Below are 23,448 nucleotides of genomic sequence, written 5' to 3'. Positions count from 1 at the left end.
AACAGCAATAAAGATTCATACACTGACAACATTTTAGCCTCTTTCCAGCAACTTTAGGATGTATTGTCACTCCCTAATCAACATTTTTTTTAGATATCTACAGAGCTGAAGTTTTGTTCGTAATGATTTCCCCAGGTATCCAAACTTACCAAGATTTTAGGGTTTAGATGCTTTTTGACACCACTTCTGACTTTAAAAGGATGATTTAAAAGTATTTACAATCAAATTTTTCATATACGCCCTGAATCTCTGAATTCAATTAGGTCACATTAGGAGGGTGACTTAGGAGTGACCCTATCTGAGGAGGGCTGGTCAGAGATTTTAAGTCAATCAATCAATCAATGTTTACTTATATAGCCCTAAATCACTAGTGTCTCAAAGGGCTGCACAAACCACCACGACATCCCAGTGGGACATCGGTGACAATAATGACCCAGTGGGACGTCGGTGACAATAATGACTATGAGAACCTTAGAGAGGAGGAAAGCAATGGATGTCGAGCGGGTCTAACATGATACTGTGAAAGTTCAATCCACAATGGATCCAACACAGTCGCGAGAGTTCAGTCCAAAGCGGATCCAACACAGCAGCGAGAGTCCCGTTCACAGCGGAGCCAGCAGGAAACCATCCCAAGCGGAGGCGGATCAGCAGCGCAGAGATGTCCCCAGCCGATACACAGGCAAGCAGTACATGGCCACCGGATCGGACCGGACCCCCTCCACAAGGGAGAGTGGGACATAGAAGTAGAGTTCATAAGTTTTCTATTTGTGTTAGACTCAGACGTATTCAATGCTAGCTAATACGTTGTGCTTATTATCCCAAGGTCCAACTGGCTAAGATATATAACAGAATATCAATAATCCAGATTGGTGCAAACAGTCTCCAGCTAATTTAATACATATATTTTGGCTTTTTCCATCCCTGTACAGTTATTTCACTGAAATGTTTAATACTTTATCTTTGGTAATTGGCAAAAATATGTAACCAATTGTTCTAAGCGGACACTTTTGGATGGCCCCTCTGTCATCTTCTCTTATCAATTTCAAAAACAGCGTTTACTACTTTGTTGGCTGGAAGACTCATTGTTCTAAATTGGAAGGCTACAGCGCCTCTCTGCCACACCCGCTAGATTACAGATATTCCTGAAATTGGAGAAAACTAGGCTGACATTGAACGGTTGTTCTGTGAAGTTTGTGGTGGTTTCCTAAAATATGAAAGAGAGACCGATGTCAAATTTAACCTTGATTGAAGTTATTCCATGCATCCATTTTCTACCGCTTGTCCCTTAATTGAAAGATGTATTTAAATAAAATGTGCTTAACAAATAATATCTATTGTTATTATTTCACTGCGGTTATTCAGATTGGGCCATACTCTCCCAAGTGTTTAAGTGAAAAAAGGTGAGCAACTGCACGGTTTCTGGCTATATAACAGTCTCCCACGCGACTAAACCCTGTCATTTCGTCACCCAAGATACACATTTTGGGTGGAGCAAACCTTAAATGCGGGCATTCCCTTTAAAATGTGGCATTCCGTGTATTCTTCCATCGACCTACCATAAGTACTTTTGCTTCTATGTGTGTCTGAGGCTGGAATAAATCCAGCGCCAACTCTATTCTAATTGCTACAATAGGAGATGTCTGGAAACATCTATTAAGATGAAAATAAAAGTACCATAATGCCAATGTATTAATTTTCAAATATCAAAATGCAAATCATTGTCTCATGAGTGGGGGACCGGAGGGTGTGTTCCAACTATCGTGGGATCACACTCCTCAGCCTCCCCGGTAAGGTTTATTCAGGTGTACTGGAGAGGAGGATACGCCGGATAGTTGAACCTCGGATTCAGGAGGAACAGTGTGGTTTTCGTCCTGGTCGTGGAACTGTGGACCAGCTCTATACTCTTGGCAGGGTTCTTGAGGGTGCATGGGAGTTTGCCCAACCAGTCTACATGTGCTTTGTGGACTTGGAGAAGGCATTCGACCGCGTCCCTTGGGAAGTCCTGTGGGGAGTGCTCAGAGAGTATGAGGTATCGGAATGTCTTATTGTGGCGGTCCGCTCCCTGTACGATCAGTGTCAGAGCTTGGTCCGCATTGCCGGCAGTAAGTCGGACACGTTTCCAGTGAGGGTTGGACTCTGGCTGCCCTCTGTCACCGATTCTGTTCATAACTTTCAAGAACAGAATTTCTAGGCGCAGTCAAGGCATTGAGGGGTTCCGGTTTGGTGGCCGTGGGATTAGGTCTCTGCTTTTTGCAGATAGTGTGGTCCTGATGGCTTCATCTGGCCGGGATCTTCAGCTATCACTGGATCGGTTCGCAGCCGAGTGTGAAGCGACCGGAATGAGAATCAGCACCTCCAAGTCCGAGTCCATGGTTCTCGCCCGGAAAAGGGTGGAGTGCCACCTCCGGGTTGGGGAGGAGACCCTGCCCCAAGTGAAGGAGTTCAAGTACCTAAGAGTCTTGTTCACGAGTGGGGGAGGAGTGGATCGTGAGATCGACAGGCAGATCGGTGCGGCATCTTTAGTAATGCGGACGTTGTACCGATCCGTTGTGGTGAAAAGGAGCTGAGCCGGAAGGCAAAGCTCTCTATTTACCGGTCGATCTACGTTCCCATCCTCACCTATGGTCATGAGCTTTGGTCATGACCGTAAGGATAAGATCACGGGTACAAGCGGCCAAATTTAGTTTCCTCCGCCGTGTGGCGGGGCTCTCCCTTAGAGATAGGGTGAGAAGCTCTGTCATCCGAGAGGAGCTCGAAGTAAAGCCGCTACTCCTCCACATCGAGAGGAGCCAGATGAGGTGGTTCGGGCATCTGGTCGGGATGCAACCCGAACGCCTCCTGAGGGAGGTGTTTAGGGCACATCCAACCGGTAGGAGGCCACGGGGAAGACCCAGGACACGTTGGGAAGACTATGTCTCCCGGCTGGCCTGGGAACATCTCGGGATCCCCCGGGAAGAGCTAGACAAAGTGACTGGGGAGAGGGAAGCCAAACAGGCTTCCCTGTTTGGGCTGCTGCCCCCGCGACCCGACCTCGGATAAGCGGAAGAAGATGGATGGATGGATGGCTGGATGGATGTCTCATGAGTGCAACCACCATGAAAGTGGACACGTATACATCAACTGTGTTTAAAAATCCTGGTACTAACAGACGTTCAATGCATCTGGACCATGATCTCTGAACTATGTTACTATTATGTTGACTCCACTGATTTTTTTGACAGTTAACTGTCACGCTCCCCCGGGCAAGCACACAAACACACAAAAAGGTGTCTTTGCAAGCCCCTCTAATGCATCTCGGCTTCACAAACATTTATACCAAACAAAATTACATCACAAAAAGCATCAAGGTGATGATAATATTAATAATAATACATTTAGACAGCAACAATTAAAAACAGAGATTTGCGTCAAACATAGGCATGCCTAAACAGGTGGGTTTTGAGGTTAGTTATAAAAAAAAATAGAGTCAATGTTCCTGATGGTGGGGGTGGGGGTGCAGAGCGGCTGAAAGTTCTTAACCCCATGTTAGACAGGCTGGCTTAGGGGACTTTCAGGTTGATGAGGAATGAAGACCTGAGGGATCGGGTAAAATGTTGATGTGTAGGAGGTCAGACAGGTATGGCAGGGCGAGGCTATGGATAGCCTTGAATGTATGGAGGAGGATCTTGTTGTTGATCAATCAATCAATCAATCAATGTTTATTTATATAGCCCTAAATCACAAATGTCTCAAAGGACTGTACAAACCATTACGACTACGACATCCTCGGAAGAACCCACATAAGGGCAAGGAAAACTCACACCCAGTGGGCAGGGAGAATTCACACCCAGTGGGACGCCAGTGACAATGCTGACTATGAGAAACCTTGGAGAGGACCTCAAATGTGGGCAACCCCCCCCCCCCCTTTAGGGGACCGAAAGCAATGGAGGTCGAGCGGGTCTAACATGATACTGTGAAAGTTCAATCCATAGTGGCTCCAACACAGCCGCAAGAGTTCAGTTCAAAGCGGATCCAAGACAGCAGCGAGAGTCCCGTCCACAGGAAACCATCCCAAGCGGAGGCGGATCAGCAGCGTAGAGATGTCCCCAACCGATACACAGGGGAGCAGTCCATCCTGGGTCCCGACGAGCGGTCCATCCTGGGTCTCGACTCTGGACAGCCAGTACTTTATCCATGGTCATTAGACCGGACCCCCTCCACAAGGGAGGGGGGGGTACATAGGAGAAAAAGAAAAGAAGCGGCAGATCAACTGGTTTAAAAAGGAGGTCTATTTAAATGCTAGAGTATACAAATGAGTTTTAAGGTGAGACTTAAATGCTTCTACTGAGGTAGCATCTCGAACTGTTACCGGGAGGGCATTCCAGAGTACTGGAGCCCGAACGGAAAACGCTCTATAGCCCGCAGAATTTTTTGGGGCTTTAGGAATCCCTAATAAGCCGGAGTCTTTTGAACGCAGATTTCTTGCCGGGACATATGGTACAATACAATCGGCAGTGTTGATTGGAAACCAGTGGAATTGGTGAAGAACAGGGGTGATGTGACTGATGACAGGAGTTCTGGTGAAATTACAGGGAGTTGGAGTTTATGGAGGAGTTTGTGGAACAGACCAAAAAGTAGGGTGTTGCAAAAATCCAAAAGGGACGAGACAAGAGAATTAACCAGGATTGCAACATTGTTGGCAGTGAATGAACAGCGGAAGCGGTTGATGCTGTGGAAGTGGAAATAGGCGGATTGATTGGGGTTCTTGATATGGGTATGAAATAACAGGGTACTGTGGGTGACGACACAGAGACTTACCATAGGACGATGGGGAGACCACTGAGTTGTTTGTGGTGTCTGTGAAACTGGAGTGCTTGGAGAATTTGGACTTAGAGCCAAAGAGGACTACCTCAACTTTATCACGGTTAATTTGAAGAAAATTACTAGTGAACCAGGATTTAATTTCCTGTAGAAAGGCACAAAGAGGGGAGGTAAGAAATGTGGAAGAGGGTTTGGAGGAAACGTAAAGCTGGTTGTCTTCTGCGTAACAGTGAACATTTGTGTTATGTTTACGGAAAAATCTGGCCAAGTGGGAGAAGGTAGAGGGATGAATGAGATGAGAATGATTTTAACTGTATGAACTGAGTACGACCAGAAAGATAAGAGTAGAACCAGGTTAAGGGTGGGTCAGATATACCAATGGAAGCTTGACAGTCAAGTAGGATGGAATGACATATGGTGTCAAATGCGGCGCTCAGGTCAAAGAGGATGAGGATAGATAGAAGTCCTGAGTCAGCTGCCAACAGAAGGTAATTTATGACTTTTAAGAAGAGCTGTTTCTCTGCTGTGGTGGGGACGAGAACCAGACTGGAACTGTTCATGCAGGTTATTGCTGGAGAGATGTGTATGAATCTGTAAAGCTACTTTTTTGGAGGTGCTCCCAGCGGCAATTATGTCTGAAAAAAACTGAGATTTGGCTGAGGAGAGTGTCGAGTAGGATATAATGTGAATGGTGCATTTGACGACCAGGGAGAAACTGGAGGCATAGTGGGTGAATCAGACAGTCCGAGTTTTGAGGGAGGCAAGTGAGTTCAGCATATTGGAAGTTACTGTAGGACATTAAACGTGGTAGTTTGGTTTTAGATATTGTCAAACATATGTTAAATGAAGCAAGTATGTGGTGGGAGATGGGTAAATACAACAGCAGAACAGTTGAGAGGAGTGACACCTGAGCAACAGACCAAGTCCAAAATATGACCTTTGGAGTGAGTATAGGAAAGTCAATATATTGTTTAGGACCAAAACTGTCCAGGAAAGAGATTAATTCCTTTGTGATGGATGATTGTTGTTATTCATATGAATATTTAAATCGCCTTGCAAAATTATTTTGGAAGAGAGTAGAGAAATGTGGGTGTTTTAGACTCTTCAGAGAAATCCTTGTTTAGTTTGAGTGTGCGGTAAATATTAACTAAAACAGTTGGACTATTTAGTTGAAGAGCCACCGATTCAAATAAATGAGACACTGGCAATCTCACAGATCTTTAAAGTTTTGCGGTGAATCATCGCGAGACTTGCTCCTCTTCTAGTGAGATGGGGTTGACAGATGTAAACAAACCCAGGTGGAGTAGACTTGTTCAGCTGAGAGACGTCATTGGGATTATGTCAAGTCTCTATTAGAAAGTCATATTTGCGGCCGTAAAAGAGGTCTTGCATCAGTAGTCCTTTGCCAGTGAGGAAGCGGTTGTTAAAAACAAAGTTTTGTGTTGGAAAAAAAAAGTTTTGTTGTACTTGTGCAATGACATTAAAGACCTATATACCTACCTTAATAATCCAAAGTTGATGTTGTAAAAGCTAACGTTAGGTTAATTAACGTGCTATGATCCACCTTTCTGCGGTTGTTTTTTGGAGGATGGTGGCAGGCGGAGGACCACATGAAGGTAATAGCAGAGAAGACGTTAATATGGTGGCGTTGTCCGGCACCGCGGTGGATGTACCGGTGGTAAACGATGTTCGGGAAGTAATGCAGTTCGCGGGGGAGCAAAACGGGAGGAATTGGAGTTGGAAAAGCTCCACTCTCATGTATTGGAACAGTGATAATACTGCATGTATTAAACATGGACAGGACAGTCCAAAAGAGCACATAGCCCAAAGTGAGATTGTAAATCCACATGATGGACCTACAGCAGTAACGGTTGCACGGTGAGTAAAACGACAAAATGCCAGCAAGCGGTAATTTTGGAGCGCCATTAAAAAAGCTAACAGTACCACATTGGTCAGAAGTAGAAAACCTGCTGTAAACTTTGCAAAATAAAGACTTTTAAAAATAAACAACTAGAAAACAGTGGAGAGCAGCGGCAGATTATTGCGCCAGCGTTCATCCAAACCGAAACCGAAAATTGACACATTTGACAAAGTGCTATAGAATAATACTTGCAAAAAAGTTTCATCTACAAATTATTTTTTAAATCCAGCTGGATGATGAAAGCTTTTGTAGTGTGCATACACACACTACATCATAATGGCGACAAAAACTGCCTGCATTGATACAGCCTTTTTAAACTGAAAGTGTTATCTGTTTCTCGGATTTCAAAGACAGTCACAAGTGGCGTCACGGCAAAGTCTGCCTCATTTCTAATGAGCCTGCGTTCATCACAAAGTTAAAATTAAAGTACCACTAATAGTCACACACACAACTAGGTGTGGTGAAATTACCCTTTGCATTTGACCCATTCCCTTGTTCCACCACCTGGGAGGTGAGGGGAGCAGTGAGCAGCAGCGGTGGCCGCATTTAGGAATCATTTTGGTGATTTATTGCCCAATTCCAACCCTTGATGCTGAGTGCCAAGCAGGAAGGTAATGTGAGATAATGGGTCCCATTTTTATAGTCTTTGGTATGACTCGGCCGGGGTTTGAACTCACGAGCTACCGATCTCAGGGCAGACACAAGGCCAATGAGCTGGCTCAACGACTTAACCACTTTCGCTTGATTTACACAGGATGAGCTTGTCCGCAGGCTGGACGGGAGAATACGAATAAAATAAATGTGCCTTAATTTAAAACACTTAAGCGCAAACGGGAGAATAGGGCTCTTATCATGGTCATGTCTGGAACCGATTACCAGCGATAAACTAGGGAATTACTGTACAGATGTACTGGCAGCACAACGGATCAAGTAGTGCTACCATGCTCAAAGTGGAATGGTACTTTTTATCTTTGAATTGATATGGTACCAATTCACAGTACCTGGAAATCAATACCTGTGCATAGGGATGATGTTCGAAATCGGTTCTACCGGTTGTTCGATAAGAAAAGAACCGATTCCATGGACTGAAATCCCTTTTTGAGAACCGGTTACCGTTATTGAGACCCACTATAGTAAAGAAAAAGAGTTGGTTCTTTATTCGAATCCCTGGGAACGAATTCCTTCCCACATACAGGAAATGCCCTGTGGGACCTGCAATGTTATGCCCATTTGATTGTAGAATCTTACTGACACCTTGTGGCGATATGAAAATACTACGCGTCATTAGTTTGGGCACTTCCGGTTTGAGACAATTGAGCATTAGACTAGTTGTGTTAGCTCTTACTAGCCTTGGAAAAGATGAGTCTGTAAGTAAACTGTATAACTTGTTTATGTAACTCAATATTAAGGTGGAAAGTGGTTAAGTTTGATACTAAGATGTTTATTTAAAATCGATTTTTGTGCACTGTTTCAATGGACGTTTTGAGGACTTAAAATGGCTGCCAGTCGTATATATCCACCATCGAAATAGTTTCAACACTCAGAAGTATTTGTTTGATGATAGTAGGGCTGGGCGATATTGGCTTTTATTAATATTGCGATATTTTTATGCCATATTGCGATATACGATATATATTACGATATTTTGCCTTGGCCTTAAATGAACATTTGATGCATATAATCACATCAGTATGATGATTCTGTGTCTACATTAAAACATTCTTCTTCATACTGCATTCATATATGCTACTTTTAAACTTTCATGCAGAGAGGGAAATCACAACTAAGTCAATTGACCAAAACTGTATTCATTATATACTTTTCATTCTCTCACGGGTGACTTTTTAAATAAAAGAACAAATTAATAGTGTTGCTACCTTTTTGTAGTAACACTTCTGCTGCATACTTTGCATTGATTGATTGATACTTTTATTAGTAGATTGCACAGTACAGTACATATTCCGTACAATTGACCACTAAATGGTAACACCCGAATAAGTTTTTCAACTTGTTTAGGTCGGGGTCCACGTTAATCAATTCATGGTACAAATATATACTATCAGCATAATACAGTCATCAAACAGGTTAATCATCATAGTACATACATTGAACAGCATATTGCTGTTGTCTGCTGAATATCTTCCCACTTGAAGCTAAACCACCGCCAGATGATGGACCCCCTGCTCTTTATGTTGGGCATTTATTGTTGTTCCTCCATTTGTGATAAGTTTCGCACCATCTCTCTCTCTGATCGGCGAGAGCTATGACGCTACACTTGCGAGAGTATGTGACGTATGTAAGAAGGCGGGCTTGTTTTCCGTATCTGTCAGAATGAGAGACGAGGAGTGAGAGAAAAACGCCTGTTGTGTAAAGCCTGCGGCTAAAAGCAACTCGACCTGCCTCAGCTAACGTTAGCCATATTAACGTTAGCTTTCGGCGAGAGCGTGTAACGCTACATGCGCGACAGTATGTGACGTATGTAAGAAGGCGGGTTTATTTTACGTCTCTGTGAGAAGGACAGACGAGAAGGAGTGAGACACGCCAGTAATGTAATGCACGCAGCTTACAGCAATGGTGTGAAAACATATAATCGAATATTACGATATAGTCATTTTCTATATCGCACAGAGACAAACCTGCGATATATCGTATATAACGATATATCGCCCAGCCCTAGATGATAGTACTGTATATTTGTGTGAAGCTATTATTTACATATTGTGTATTACATTTTAGTATATTAAAGGCCTACTGAAACCCACTACTACCGACCACGCAGTCTGATAGTTTATATATCAATGATGAAATATTAACATTGCAACACATGCCAATACGGCCTTTTTAGTTTACTAAATTGCAATTTTAAATTTCCCGCGAGTTTCTTGTTGAAAACGCGTGTCGTCACTGACTGTCAGGAAATATTAGCAGCTGCACCACTCGCAGCTAAAAGTCGTCTGCTTTAACGGCATAATTACACAGTATTCTGGACATCTGTGTTGCTGAATCTTTTGCAATTTGTTCATTTAATAATGGAGACTATAAAAAACAATGCTGTTGGTGGAAAGCGGTGTCTTGCATCTGTCTTTAGCACCGAGACAGTCGATGTTTCTTTGTTTGTTGTGGAGCGGAGCAGTCAAGCGAACATGTTTTCTCTACGTCAACCCGCATGTTTTTGGATGGGGAAATTGTGATATATACCTTACCGGAGAAATCATTGGATTATTCGTCATCCTGCAGCAGCGGCAGCTGTAAGCTTGGCTCCTCTGCTTCTCTCTGAGACCCTTTGTGTTCACCGCAGCCATCCAACTTCGAGATATGTCTTTACAATCTTTTACAATCTTTAAAATCTCACTAAAACACTATTAAAACTATAAGCAGATAAGGGATCTTCCAGAATTATCCTAGTAAATATTTCTAATTACATCAGAAACGCTCACATTGCCGTCGCCCGGAGCAGTTGCTTTTTTTTTTCTTTTTTTTCTCTATTCCTTCACTATCAACATCCTAATTTACGAATCTTTTATCCTCCCTCAAATTAATGGGGAAATTGTCGCTTTCTCGGTTGGAATTGCTCTTACTGCTGGTGGCTCCCATTAAAAACAATGTGAATATGTGTGGAGCCCTGCAACCAGTGACGTCACGCGCACATACTTCTGGTAAAGGCAGGGCTTTTCTATTAGCGACCAAAAGTTGCGAACTTTATCGTCGATCTTCTCTACTAAATCCTTTCAGCAAAAATATGGCAGTATCGCGAAATGATCAAGTATGACACATAGAATGGACCTGCTATCCCCGTTTAAATAAGAAAATCTCATTTCAGTAGGCCTTTAATTGAATCACATAGCTTACACATTTGTCATTGTGTGTATTTCAGTTTAAAAAAAATAACAATCCAGTGCAAGACAAAAGTAAAGATAGGAAAAGATAAAGCAAGATCAACAACAATAAAGAGCCTAAATGGATTAATCAGCTTTGGATTGTTTTTAGCTGTCTGTCAAGGTCTATAACCTCAACATGTATAGTGAGGGCAGAACAGGCAATATGCAATTATTGCCAGGCTTCGCTCTCATGTAAGGGGGGAATAATTGTTGATTGATGACTGTGGTGTTCTTAGTGTCATAGTGTGTGTAGTTTGTATGTTCCAATGGCAGCAGAAGTGCACTTTTTGGAGAGCGGAATTATATTCAGTTTTGTGCCCTAGGGACTGATTTTATTTAACACTATATTATTATTTATACACCTATAGTGATCACAGAGACAGGTTGTTTTTGTGTTACTGTATATATTTGTTTTTCAGAAAAAGCCCACTTAATATACTTTGGGTAACAACAGTCATATATATTTTTTTGGGGGGGTAACAGTCAATATTTATTTCTTAAATTTTTTTGTTATAAAGTAAAAGTGAGCTTTTGTTAAACCAAATATTGTGGTTTTTTTTATATACAACAACCTATCTCGGTTCGATAAGAGGATTCGATAATGGGCTCAAACTCGATAATTTCCTATCAAACATCATCCCTACCTGTGTACCAATGTTCAGTACATTTGTGTGTATTTATGTGGTAATACATTTTTATAAATAAAAATCATAATAATGATGTTAATATCTTATCTTAGATGTAGTTTTCATTAGCACATTTAAAAGTATTAATACTAATCAGTAGCATGTGTATGGCATATCTAATGTAAATTATTATTGAGGTAGCGCATTTTAAAGTGGAGCCTCACTTTTACATAAGTTATAATAGACATGCTTGCTTTGTTGACATTAAAAATTCCAACATTATCTTGAAACAGTCCTCTATTCCGCCCGTTTGCCTGCCAAGTACTTCAGTCTGCGACTGGACATGACGTCACGTGCAACAAAAGTATCAAAATATAGCATTGTTTGATTTTACATGAATTGGTATCCCAGATTAGTACCGACAAAATTTGGTAGGTGCCTATTAAAGTATCCCATTTGGTACCAGTCCCTACGCACGAGTGTTGTCTGCACTAGGAGAGCTGCAGTTCATTGAGTGACATATTGACATTTTAGCTACAATGTGGACATGTTCACTGTGTTGTGTACTCACTTGTATTTCTAAAAAAGTACGCCATACTAATTTTGTTTTGACAGTAAATATATACTGTAATAAAAGCTTTAGATTGACTACTTTAAAGTACATCCAAGTTTCCTTTTTGTAGTATTGACTTTTGATCTTTTTCATACACAACAAGGGGTCACAACTTCACCAGGCTCATAAATGTCTTAAAAATGATCTCTACCAAGAAAAAAAAATGTTAAAGTATTTTTCCATTATGTTACACTAATTCCCTGTTTTGATAAGCCTTTATACTAATAGATGTGTCACTTAAACCTACCTTGGAGGATTACACTGTATCTGAAGCAAATCATCCCACCTAATGCAGCGTCCTCTATTCTACCAAATTTGGACTATCATTTTGACAAGTTTGGGGTCTGAATCAGGATTAGAAGTTGCACAGTAACTCACGGTATTCCCGCAATATTTTGTAACCAATTGGAATAGAATGGGCGTTCATACTTGTGGAAAACCAGCTACTGTATATTATTTTGAATTTTAAAGATTCACTATTTAATGTTTCCCAAAGAACTGCTATCTATTGCTATGATGCATATGCATGTCATTTTTTATGGATGCTGTGGTAGACAAAGTGAGCTCCAGTACATGCTAACATTGCATTTTATTATTGTAGGTTAACAACACAAACACAGCTATGTGAGATGTATGCTAACATTGCATTTGGACATCATACTGGGTTAGCAACAATAGCATAATGATTGAAGCTACATGCTAACATTACAATCCAACATCATGTAAGTTTAGCAACACTAGTATGGCTTGACAGTTGGCAGAGAATGTGGCGCTGTTTTAAGACGTGTAGCAGTTTTACGATGTGTAGCAAAGCCCATCCAAGAACACCATGAGGGGTCGTTTACGCACCTCTTCTCTCAAAGTAAAGCAAAGATTATGGATTTTTGTTGCATTTGTTGTTCATAAACAGACTTTAGAGATGTACTGTATATAATCGATATTAGCCCACTTTTGCATAATAGATCATTTTTAAGAATCCAGAATACTTGCGACAAAACGGCTCATATCATTTTCTCCTGAAATAATTTTGTGGATGGATTGTAGTCTCCTTGAACTCCTGAAATAGCTCGATAACGCAGAGGCTGAACAATGAGCACGGCCGAGTCGGGGAAATGGGCCTCGGGTGTGAAAGCTAATGCTCGCTGAGGGTCCTCATGAAGACTTGCTGAGGAAGCTAATTAGTCTGATGATTATTCGTGTATGGCTGACTGACTTGCTGTAATCGCACCGATTCTAATCAACACTTGAGCACACACAAGCTCAGGGGGACGGGCGTTGTGTTGTTTGTGTGTCAGAAAGCCGCCTGGGACAACTCGACTTCAGTGTGAGTCAGCAGGAAGAATCTCTCATAAAGAATCCCCCAAAAGGCGGAAAGAAATCTGCCAGTTGATTGATGGTCGGAAAAATTATCCGGAATTTTGCTGTCCAAGGACACTGCTGACAGTTGGAAGATTAGCGCTCGTCCTGTTGTGTTTCATAATCACACAAGCTGATGAATACGTGATTATGGATTATTGGATATGTGAGCACTCAGAGGGTAAAATGAAGGAATAGTTGCACGATGAGGAATACTTTGACCAAAAATTAACTGATTAAATGTCCAACGTTTCATAAGAAATGAGAAATGTGCAATTATCAATAATTGTTCGAATTGATCTTGAAGTTGGTTTTGGTTCTTTGTGGTTATGTCGTGTTGATCAATTCTTACTTTGAGGCCTGAAACACAAAATAATATGTTTTATGGTAGCAACTAGGGGTGTCCTGATCTATTATGGATATCAACTATCAGACCTATCAGACCAATGAGAAAAAACAAGTATGTTAAATGCAAGCTGATACCAGTTAACATTTAAATGCCCTCCAATAAGCACACAAGTCGTCTCTTTTCTTGTATTTTAGTCAAGTCATTTATTTACAAAAGGTAGGCTATAGGCTACTAGGAGGTTGCAGCTGCACAACAGCCAAGCACACAATAGCACACAAGGTAGAAATACGTAGTAAGTCATATATTGAACAATACTGCAATCTAAAGAAGCACATTTGTAAATGATAAATGTATTATACTTGTAAAGCGCTTTTCTGCCTTCAAGGTACTTAAAGCGCAGTAACACTATATCCACATTCACACATTCATACACAGATGGTGGGAGCTGCCATACAAAGAAATCAGAAGCAAGAGTGAAGTGTTTTGCTCTAGGACACAACAGGCGTGATGGCCGGGGATTGAACCAGGAACCCTAAGGTTGCTGGCACGGCCCCTCCATCAACCGTGCTAAGGCGTCCCCAATCAATTGTCGATATAAACAAGTATCGAATAATTATAGTTGCATATTACTTACACAGCAAAGACTACAAGGCAGAAAGGTCCACTCCAGACCCTTGTACCGCGCGTCTGGAGTCGCTACCGCATGTTGCTGATGCCGACCCCCTGCCACATTTGCCTTCGCACATGCAATATTGTTTGAGTAACACTGGTGGCTGGCGGCTGGCGGCTCCTCTTTGTTAACAAGAGGTAACACAAGCCAGTAATAATAGTCAACAGAACAGCCGACAATGCCAACAAACTGCCACTGCTATCTGCCAAAGCTAACAAATAAAGTTCGGCTGAAACCTTCGCTGACGTTGGACGCCGCTTGGCTTCAGACAGTCGCCTTTTAAAGGCACGCACGCGCTTATTTTATTAACTACTCTCAACTGCATACGAAATTCATTTAAAGTTTTTTTTTAAATAAAGCATTACCATATTTCCTTGATTTGCCGCCGGGTATATAGTATGCGCCTGCCTAGCATTACTGCCGGGTCAAACTCATTTCGAAAAATAATTAGCGCATGCTTAGCATTACCGCCGGCTCACGATTAACGCCGGGTCAAACTCGTTTTGCAAAATATTATTTTTATTAGCGCATGTCTAGAATTTTAGCCAGGTCAAAGTCGTTTTGCAAAATAATTAGCATATGCCTAGAATTTCCGCTGGGTCAAACTCATCACGTCACGAGTGACACTTCCTCTGTCATCAATTCCAAAATGGAAGAGGCTGATTTCAATAATTTGAAATCGCATAAAGGGACGAAGATTAAGAGCTATTCAGTAGGATTTAAGGTCCAATCTATTGAATATGCTAAAAAGAACAGTAAGCAGGTATGTTTTATTAATATACCGTAGCTGCATGTGTCAAATATGAATCATTAAGTGACTCCCGCCTCCTGGTGGTAGAGGGCGCTAGTGATCCTTCTTGCGACTACTCGGCTGCAGAAGAAGTGACAACAAGCAGCAAGAGTGAGTAGCGTGTGTTTATTTTTTCCTCTCGCTTGCACCTTTAACATGGAGGATTACATCTCTAAAATAAAATCGTTTTCTAAACTGGACTTTCAATCGAAGCAGGAGGTAATAAAGGAAGATCTCCATCGAGACAGAGAGACTTTTAAAACTGAAGAAAGATAAGGAAGACTTCTATAAACAAGTTATCGATGCTTTTGATCAGAAGGAGCTGCGCATGGACTTCATTTATAAGTAAAGGTAAGACCATAATAACTTTTTTTTATTAAATGTGCTTTTCATGATTGTATCCTTACATCACACTCAAATTTTTAAGCGCAGGCCTTAATTTTTCCGCATGCCTTTGGTAAGCGCAGGAGTGAGAAGAGGTTTTAAAATAATTAACGCAGGCTTGCCTTTACCGCATGCCTTTGGTAAGCGCAGAAGTGAGAAGAGGTTTTAAAATAATTAGCGCATGCTTACTTTCACCGCATGCCTTTGGTAAGTGCCGGAGTAAGAAGAGATTTTAAATTAATTAGCGCCCTGGCGGCAATTCAAGGAAATACGGTAATTACTTTTTGTGTTAATTAAGGAGTAACTTTTATTAATTAGTTATTTAATTCATTATCAAAACACTACTAGTAACAGCAATGTGGTGTTTGGTTTAAACTAAACACTTTGCATGTTTTGTTTAAAACACCGATATCTATGTCGGATATCGAGATTCGGTCTAAACACAATGATATCGGTTTTGATCCATATTACCCAGCCTAATTCCTGCTTGTACCGGATTAATATTGATATTGGTCAATACTCAGGGCTCCAATAACGGTATTGTATCAAGTGAAAAAGTTGTATTGGACACCCTTACTAGCAATGAGCGGAGGGTGGGCCTAAAGGGGATGCTTCTTTTCAATTAGCCGCCAGGTCAGCAAAAGTCGGTAAGTGAGGTTGCGTAACGGCTGCTGAACATCACTGCCACGGATCGTCTCCACCATCTGCCAATCACCTCTGCCATTTCTGATGTGCATTGTTGCCGTGCAGAGAAGTAATGCGGAATTTTACGAGATTTCGCTGTTGCGTGCATAATCATGTGATAAGGGGAGTTGTAGTAAAGCAAACTACATGCAGTTTATTCTGTCCTTTCAGAGGAGCAGAAGCAAATACATTTGGTTCTGCATTTGATATCCGTAACAGCTGCTATACTGCCACACCGTGGAACGTCTTGAGCTATGCCGTCCATCAATACCCACAGACGGGCATCTGTGACGGCACAGACTTAAATTAAAAAAGACGTTAACCACACCCCTGCCCTGTGTCAGCTTGTAATTGACACAGGACCCCATACAGCTGTCCAGGATTTTTCCTGTATAAAGATTTTTTGATTTTGGACCTGTCCTGCAATGGGGTGGCGACTTGTCCAGGGTGTACCCCGCCTTCCGTCCGAATGCAGCTGAGATAGGCTCCAGCACCCCCTGCGACCCTGAAAGGGACATGGATGGATGGATGGATTTTGGACCTCCAGAATCATATTCAGATCAATTTGTATTTATGCATGACTTTGTGTACCACACAAGCACATTTTGGCTAAGTTGATCCGATGTGTAACTGCAACCAGCAAATAAAAAAAGCTCTGCACATACTTAGCACAGGGATGTGGTATGAAAACGGCATGGCAGCACCATGAGAGGGTCCGCATTGTTTGGAAACAGTCACATTGACTAGAATGGAATCCGAAATAGTCCGCACCTACGGTAGCGCTGTTCCGCAGCCGTACTACATCCAGTGGAAATCTGGGGTAATAAAGGTTTGGGTCCCTATTAGGCCAAAACACATTTTCAGCTGTGGCTGTAGGCAACCTCCTGGTGTTGTTGTTTTACGAACTCCACAATATGGCAGCAGCTGCATTTGAAGTATGACGAGTGATCAGCATGAGCTGTCAAAAGACGGCTGTTGCGGAAGTCGTAATATTGTAAACGTCATTATATATATTTTGTATACATTGTTACATGATTATACATGTAACAATGTATACATGTATTATATACATTGTTACATCATTGTATATGTATTATATTTTTACATTGTTACATCACTAGATATATATTGTTTATACATTGTTAAATTATCTTACATATATACATTTGTAGAGGTTGCCCTCTAGTGGGTTTTTCGGACCAACACACACTGCCACGAGAGCCTGAATTTCAGGGTACAACACTGTTTTATTTTCATAAATTTGGAGAGGCTTTTGCTTTCCAGCAAAATGTCTTTCCCTTTGTTCGTGTCTCTCTCCCTCATTCCCAATCCAACTCCAACTACGTGTCTCGTCCTGGCTGCTGCTAATTACAGCTACAGGTGATTAGATTACAAGGCCCACCTGGGCCATCCACTCACCTGTCGCTGTATTCAAGGCCGGTCCTGGAACACCCCGTTACGCGCCAGGCCCTCAGGCCCTCAGGCCCCACCCCCCTCCACAACATTGTTATGTTATTATACATATGTTAGATACATTGCTACATCATTATACATATTGTGTATACATTGTTACATAATTATGTGCATATTATAAATGCATTGATACATCATTACACATATATACTTTGGTACATCACTATAAATATTATATATACAGTGGTATGTCATTATACAAAATTAAGGACTCACTGCGGGGGAAAAAAGTTCCCTTCATTGATAAAAACCTCCAAGTGAAGGTTTCACAAGCTGAAGGCTAACTAGCTAAAATGATAACTGTGAATGAATGAATGAACAAATAAATGAAGCCTTCGTACGCCAAGACATGGTCCGCACAAGGTCCGCACACAGAGGCATATTTGGCACAATGTCAATATTGGTGAACCGAAAAGGGTGCAAATAGAGGTGTTTGTGAATCGAGGTTCCACTGTATGTAAATTGTTACATCATTATACATTGTCTATACATTGTAACATCATTATATTTATATACATTATATATATATACATAATTATCCAGCGACCCCAAAAGGGACAAGCAGTAAAAAAATGGATGTATGGATATATATATATATACATTGTTACATAACTATACATTTATTGTATATACATTGTTACATAATTAAATATTGTATGTACATTGTTACATCATATATATATATATATATATATATATATATATATATATATATATATGCATTGTTATATAGTTATACATTTATTGTTTATACATTCTAAAGTCATTATGCATTTATTGTATACACATTGTTACATCATTATATATATTAAGTTCCTAGGCTGCTGAATTGTGTGTAAACAGCTGCTAATAACGACTACCTTCCATACGAATGTCAGCTAATTCCCTGGCAGAAAATAAATGATTTGTTGCCGACAGAGATGAGGAAGTCACTTTTTATTTTGGTGGCTGACATCAAAGCGTAAAAAAAATTCTACAGATCTTTCTATCATCCTCGACCGTCTGAGGGGAGCGACCACCTGCTGGTGGCCTCCAGGCTCCCAATCTGCCGCTTCGTCATTTCATGCTTGCAGGCCAAATATTCTGCATGCATGATGAATGTACTCTTACTTTGTACTTGTATTCATTGTACACACATATAGCTTCTAAAATACATCATATTTTTAAACTGTTGATTAATGGAGACTTTCATGTGCAGTTGACTTTATAGGGGGCTTCGACTCGTACGGATACCAAGGACCTCAGAAGACCTCCCACCTTCAACTACAACCTATGTACATGTAAGTAGTACTCACTAAATACACTTGCACATGTAAGTAGTACTCATGAAATGCACATGTACATGTAAGTATTGCACACTAAATATACATGTAAGTAGTACTCACTAAAAACCTTTGCACGTGTTAGTAGTATTCACTAAATGCAAATTTACATGTAAGTATTGCTCAATAAATATACATATACATGTATGAATCAGGGCTTCATGGTGGCAGAGGGGTTAGTGCGTCTGCCTCACAATACGAAGGTCCTGCAGTCCTGGGTTCAAATCCAGGCTCGGGATCTTTCTGTGTGGAGTTTGCATGTCCTTCCCGTGAATGCGTGGGTTCCCTCCGGGTACTCCGGTTTCCTCCCACTTCCAAAGACATGCACCTGGGGATAGGTTGATTGGCAACACTAAATTGGCCCTAGTGTTTGAATGTGAGTGTGAATGTTGTTTGTCTCTCTGTGTTGGCCCTGCGATGAGGTGGCAACTTGTCCAGGGTGTACCCCGCCTTCTGCCCGATTGTAGCTGAGATAGGCGCCAGCGCCCCCCGCGACCCCAAAAGGGAATAAGCGGTAGAAAATGGATGGGATGGATGTATGAATCACTAAATATACACATACATGTAAGTGGGACTCACTATATGTACATGTAAGTATTGCTCATTACATATATTGTACATGTACATGTAAGTAGTACACAAGTACGTGTAAATAGTAAGCCATTAAATGTACATGTACATATAAGTATTACTTGTAAATACACATATACATTTAAGTAGTATTCACAAAATACATGTAAGTAATACTCCCTAATTACACATGTACATGTAAATACAACTCACCAAATCCATGTACATGTAAGTATTACACATTAAATAAATGTAAGTAATACACACTAAATTCATATTCACTGAACAGAAATATAAATATAACTCCCATTTTTCCTGATTTGATCTCAAAGATTTAAAACTTCAACTATATAAACAAAACACCTATTCCTCTCAAATATTGTTCACTCATCTGTCTAAATCTTTGTTAGTGAGCATTTCTTCTTTGCTAAGATAATCCATCCCACTTCACAGGTGTAATATATCAAGATGCTGATTAGACAGCATGATTATTGCACAGGTGTGCCTTAGGCTGCCCACAATAAAAGGCCTACCTAAAATGTGCAGGTTTATCACACAGCACAATAGCACGGATGTTGCAAGTTTTGAAGGAGCCTGCAGTTGGCATGCTGACTGCAGGAATGTCCACTAGAGCTGTTGCCCGTATATTGAATGTTCATTTCTCTACCATAAGCCGTCTCCAAAGGCATTTCAGAGAATTTGGCAATACATCCAACTGGCCTCACAACCGCAGACTACGTGTAATCACACCAGCCCAGGACATCCACATCCATCAGGTATACCTCCATGATTGTCTGAGAGCAGTCACCCGGACAGCTGCTGCAACAATTGGTTTGCATAGCCAAATAATTTCTGCACAAACTGCGAAGCTCATCTGCATGCCCATTGTCCTTATTAGGGTCTCAACCTGACTGCAATTCGTCATCGTAATGGGGCAAATGCTCACATTCGATGGCGTCTGGCACGTTGGAAAGGTGTTTTCTTCAAGGATGAATCGCTGTTTTCACTGTTCAGAGTAGATGGCAGACAGCGTGGGAAAGCGGTTTGCTGATCTGAACGTTGTGAGTCGAATGGCCCATGGTGGGGGTGGATTTAAGGTATGGGCAGGCCTATGTTATGGAAAACGAATGCAAGTGCATTTTATTGATGGCATTTTGAATGCACAGCGATACCGTGACGTGATCCTGAGGCCCATTGTTGTGCCATTCACCCAAGACCATCACCTCATGTTGCAGCATGACAATGGACATCCCCTTGTTGCAAGGATCTATACACAATTCCTGGAAGCTGAAAACATCCCAGTTCTTACACGGCCAGCATACTCACTGGACATGTCACCCATTGAGCATGCTAGGGATGCTGTTGATCGGCGTATACGACAGCGTGTTCCAGTTCCTGCTGATATCGAGTAACATGGCACAGTTATTGAAGAGGACTGGACCAACATTCCACAGGCCACAATCAACAACCGGATCTATTTGACAGGAAGGGGATGTGTTGCACTGAGTTTGGCAAATGGTGGTCACACCAGATACTGATACTATTCTGACACCCCCAGACCTCCAATCAAGAAAAAAATCACATTTCAGAGTGGCCTTTTATCGTGGGCCGCCAAAGACACAGCTGTGCATTAATCATGCTGTTTAATCAGCATCTTGATATGCCCCACCTGAGAGGTGGGATGAATTATCTTGGCAAAGAAGAAATGCTCACTAACACAGATTTAGAACGATTTGTGAACAATATTTGATAGGAAATAATATTTTTTGTCTCTAGAAAAGTTTTACATCTTTGAGTTCAACTCATGAAAATGGGAGCAAAAACAAGAGTATTGCTTTTATATATTTTGTTCATGTATTACACAACATGAAACATAGTACATGTGTTCATTAAGTTTACAGGGCTCCAAGTTTCTCGTTATAGCAGCAGCGGGCCGTGCATTTCACACCTAGTATGGAGTTTCATTTGTGTCTTTATTACAAAAGCTTTGCCTGACACTGAATTTATGTCACTAAAATTTCTTGCGTCCAAATTTTTTTAACTAATTTTTTTTACATCCAATTATACTAACGAATGCATGTTTTAAAAAATCCATATTTTAAAATGTAGTGTTTAACAATTATGTGTTTTCAAATTCAGTGTTTATAATTCGGTGTATAAAGTTCAGTTTTAAAAAAAATCAGTGTGAAAAAACTCAGTGTATAAAAATTCAGGGCAAAAAAATTCAGCGTAAAAAAAAATTTAGGTGTAAAAAAATTCAGTGTTGAAATATTTGCTGTTTCAAAAAGCAAGACTCACTTCCGGTAAATTAAGACTGAAGCAATCGATCCTGTCTCAGAACCAGCCAATAAGGTGTCAAGTTTGAAGTCATGTGATATGGGTCTTGCAAAACAGCATAAAAAAAGCATTTAACTGGGCCATCTTGGCACAATACAAAAAAAATAACATTTCAATGCAGCCCTCTGAATACTTTCAAACCATAAAAATGATTTCAATGGTTAGAATCTGTACATTTGAGTGACATACATAGCTGTGCTTCATGCAGACTAAGCAAGAACAAGGTCTGCATGAAGCAGGAAGGAAGCAAAAGTGCGGAACTGTCTGCACCAAACATTTGTGTCCTAGATCCAAATAATTACTCAAAAGTCATTTTAAGACTTTTTTCCTTGCCAAATCCCCTCATGAGTGACTGCAACCATGCAGGAGATTATTATTCAATAATCACGTGTGTGGAATGTTCTGCAGAACTGTAAATAAAGTGATTTGGACTAAAAATGGCAGCAGGATGTGAAAGAGTGTGCGATAGCAAACGGATTGTAGAAAGAAAAAAATGACAGATGAAATGTTCCACTAAACAGAGAAAAAAGGCAATAAAGGCACATTCTCTACTTTTATGTGTCCCTGATGGAGGACATAACACACATCATAAATCATTGACCCCCCCAAACACACACACACACGCACGCAAAGACACACAGAGTAACACAAAGGATGCTGTGTTAATGCACACACACACTCACACAAAGACAAACATTATCAATATGCTATCATTGTTCCTGCAGCTGTTGTCCTTTCACTTTCTGTTGATTGGCTGTGGCCAAAGGGAACAATAAATTGGTGTGTCCCAGAGGAAATATCTAACGCTCTTGTCACACCTTGACATACACACGCACGCGCGCACACACACACACACACATACAATTCAGCACAATTATTGCCTCCAGAAATATTTGCAAAGTGCTTTTTTGCAAAGAAAAATAAAATCTTCAGCTGAATTTGTTGACCTTTTGTGTTCCACACGGCTGAATCGCCAGGATGCTTCATTAGGTACACCTGCACACAGTAAGGAGATAATAACCTCATTCATGGTGTTTTGTGTTAAATTAACATATACATACGTTTATTCAACATCCTTTGCTTTATATCTCATTTGACCATTTTTAATTTAGTTGTTTTATTGATTTCTATCCATCCGTTCTTTATCTACTGCTTGTCCCGCTTGGGGTCCCAGCTGCACTTGGGCAGAAGGCGGGGCACCTCACCTCATGGCCAACACAGATAGACAGACAACATTCACACTCACATTCACACACTAGGGCCAATTTAGTGTTGCCAATCAACCTATCCCCAGGTGCATGTCTTTGGAGGTGGGAGGAAGCCGGAGTACCCGGTCACAGTCACGGGGAGGACATGCACACAGAAAGACCCCGAGTCCGGGAATTGAACCCATGACCCTTTTTTCTGTTGTGCCCCTGTTCATTGATTTGTGAAATTAAATAAATACATGATTGACTTGATTTTAGTATATCACCTTCTGGTGTGATTGTATTATTGTGTGAATGCTGGAAATACATGAAGTATTCTAAATATTATTCTGTCCTATTTTTCATTCAATTCAAACCATTCCACTTTGAAAATTTTTTAAGTGCACAGGACATTTTTGCCCATTCAAAATGGATGGACAATTTTTCAAACTTCCACATTTGTCAACCAATTGGAAACCATTTTAAAG

At 41.0% G+C, this 23,448-nt stretch overlaps 1 protein-coding gene across 2 annotated transcripts in view; it reads left to right on the top strand.

Moving 5' to 3' along the window:
* nkain2 (sodium/potassium transporting ATPase interacting 2) overlaps nucleotides 1-23,448 on the top strand; it is a 216,803-nt gene that overhangs the window by 190,218 nt on the left and 3,137 nt on the right. For both annotated transcript variants that reach the window (XM_061901183.1, XM_061901184.1), the window contains one exon: nucleotides 18,743-18,824. In XM_061901183.1, coding sequence (XP_061757167.1) covers nucleotides 18,743-18,824 — 82 coding nt within the window. The remainder of the gene's footprint in view (nucleotides 1-18,742; nucleotides 18,825-23,448) is intronic.

This window comes from Nerophis ophidion, linkage group LG05, assembly GCF_033978795.1.
Source record: "Nerophis ophidion isolate RoL-2023_Sa linkage group LG05, RoL_Noph_v1.0, whole genome shotgun sequence".
Classification (NCBI taxonomy): Eukaryota; Metazoa; Chordata; class Actinopteri; order Syngnathiformes; family Syngnathidae; genus Nerophis; species Nerophis ophidion.
This window is presented reverse-complemented; position numbering and strand designations above follow the sequence as displayed.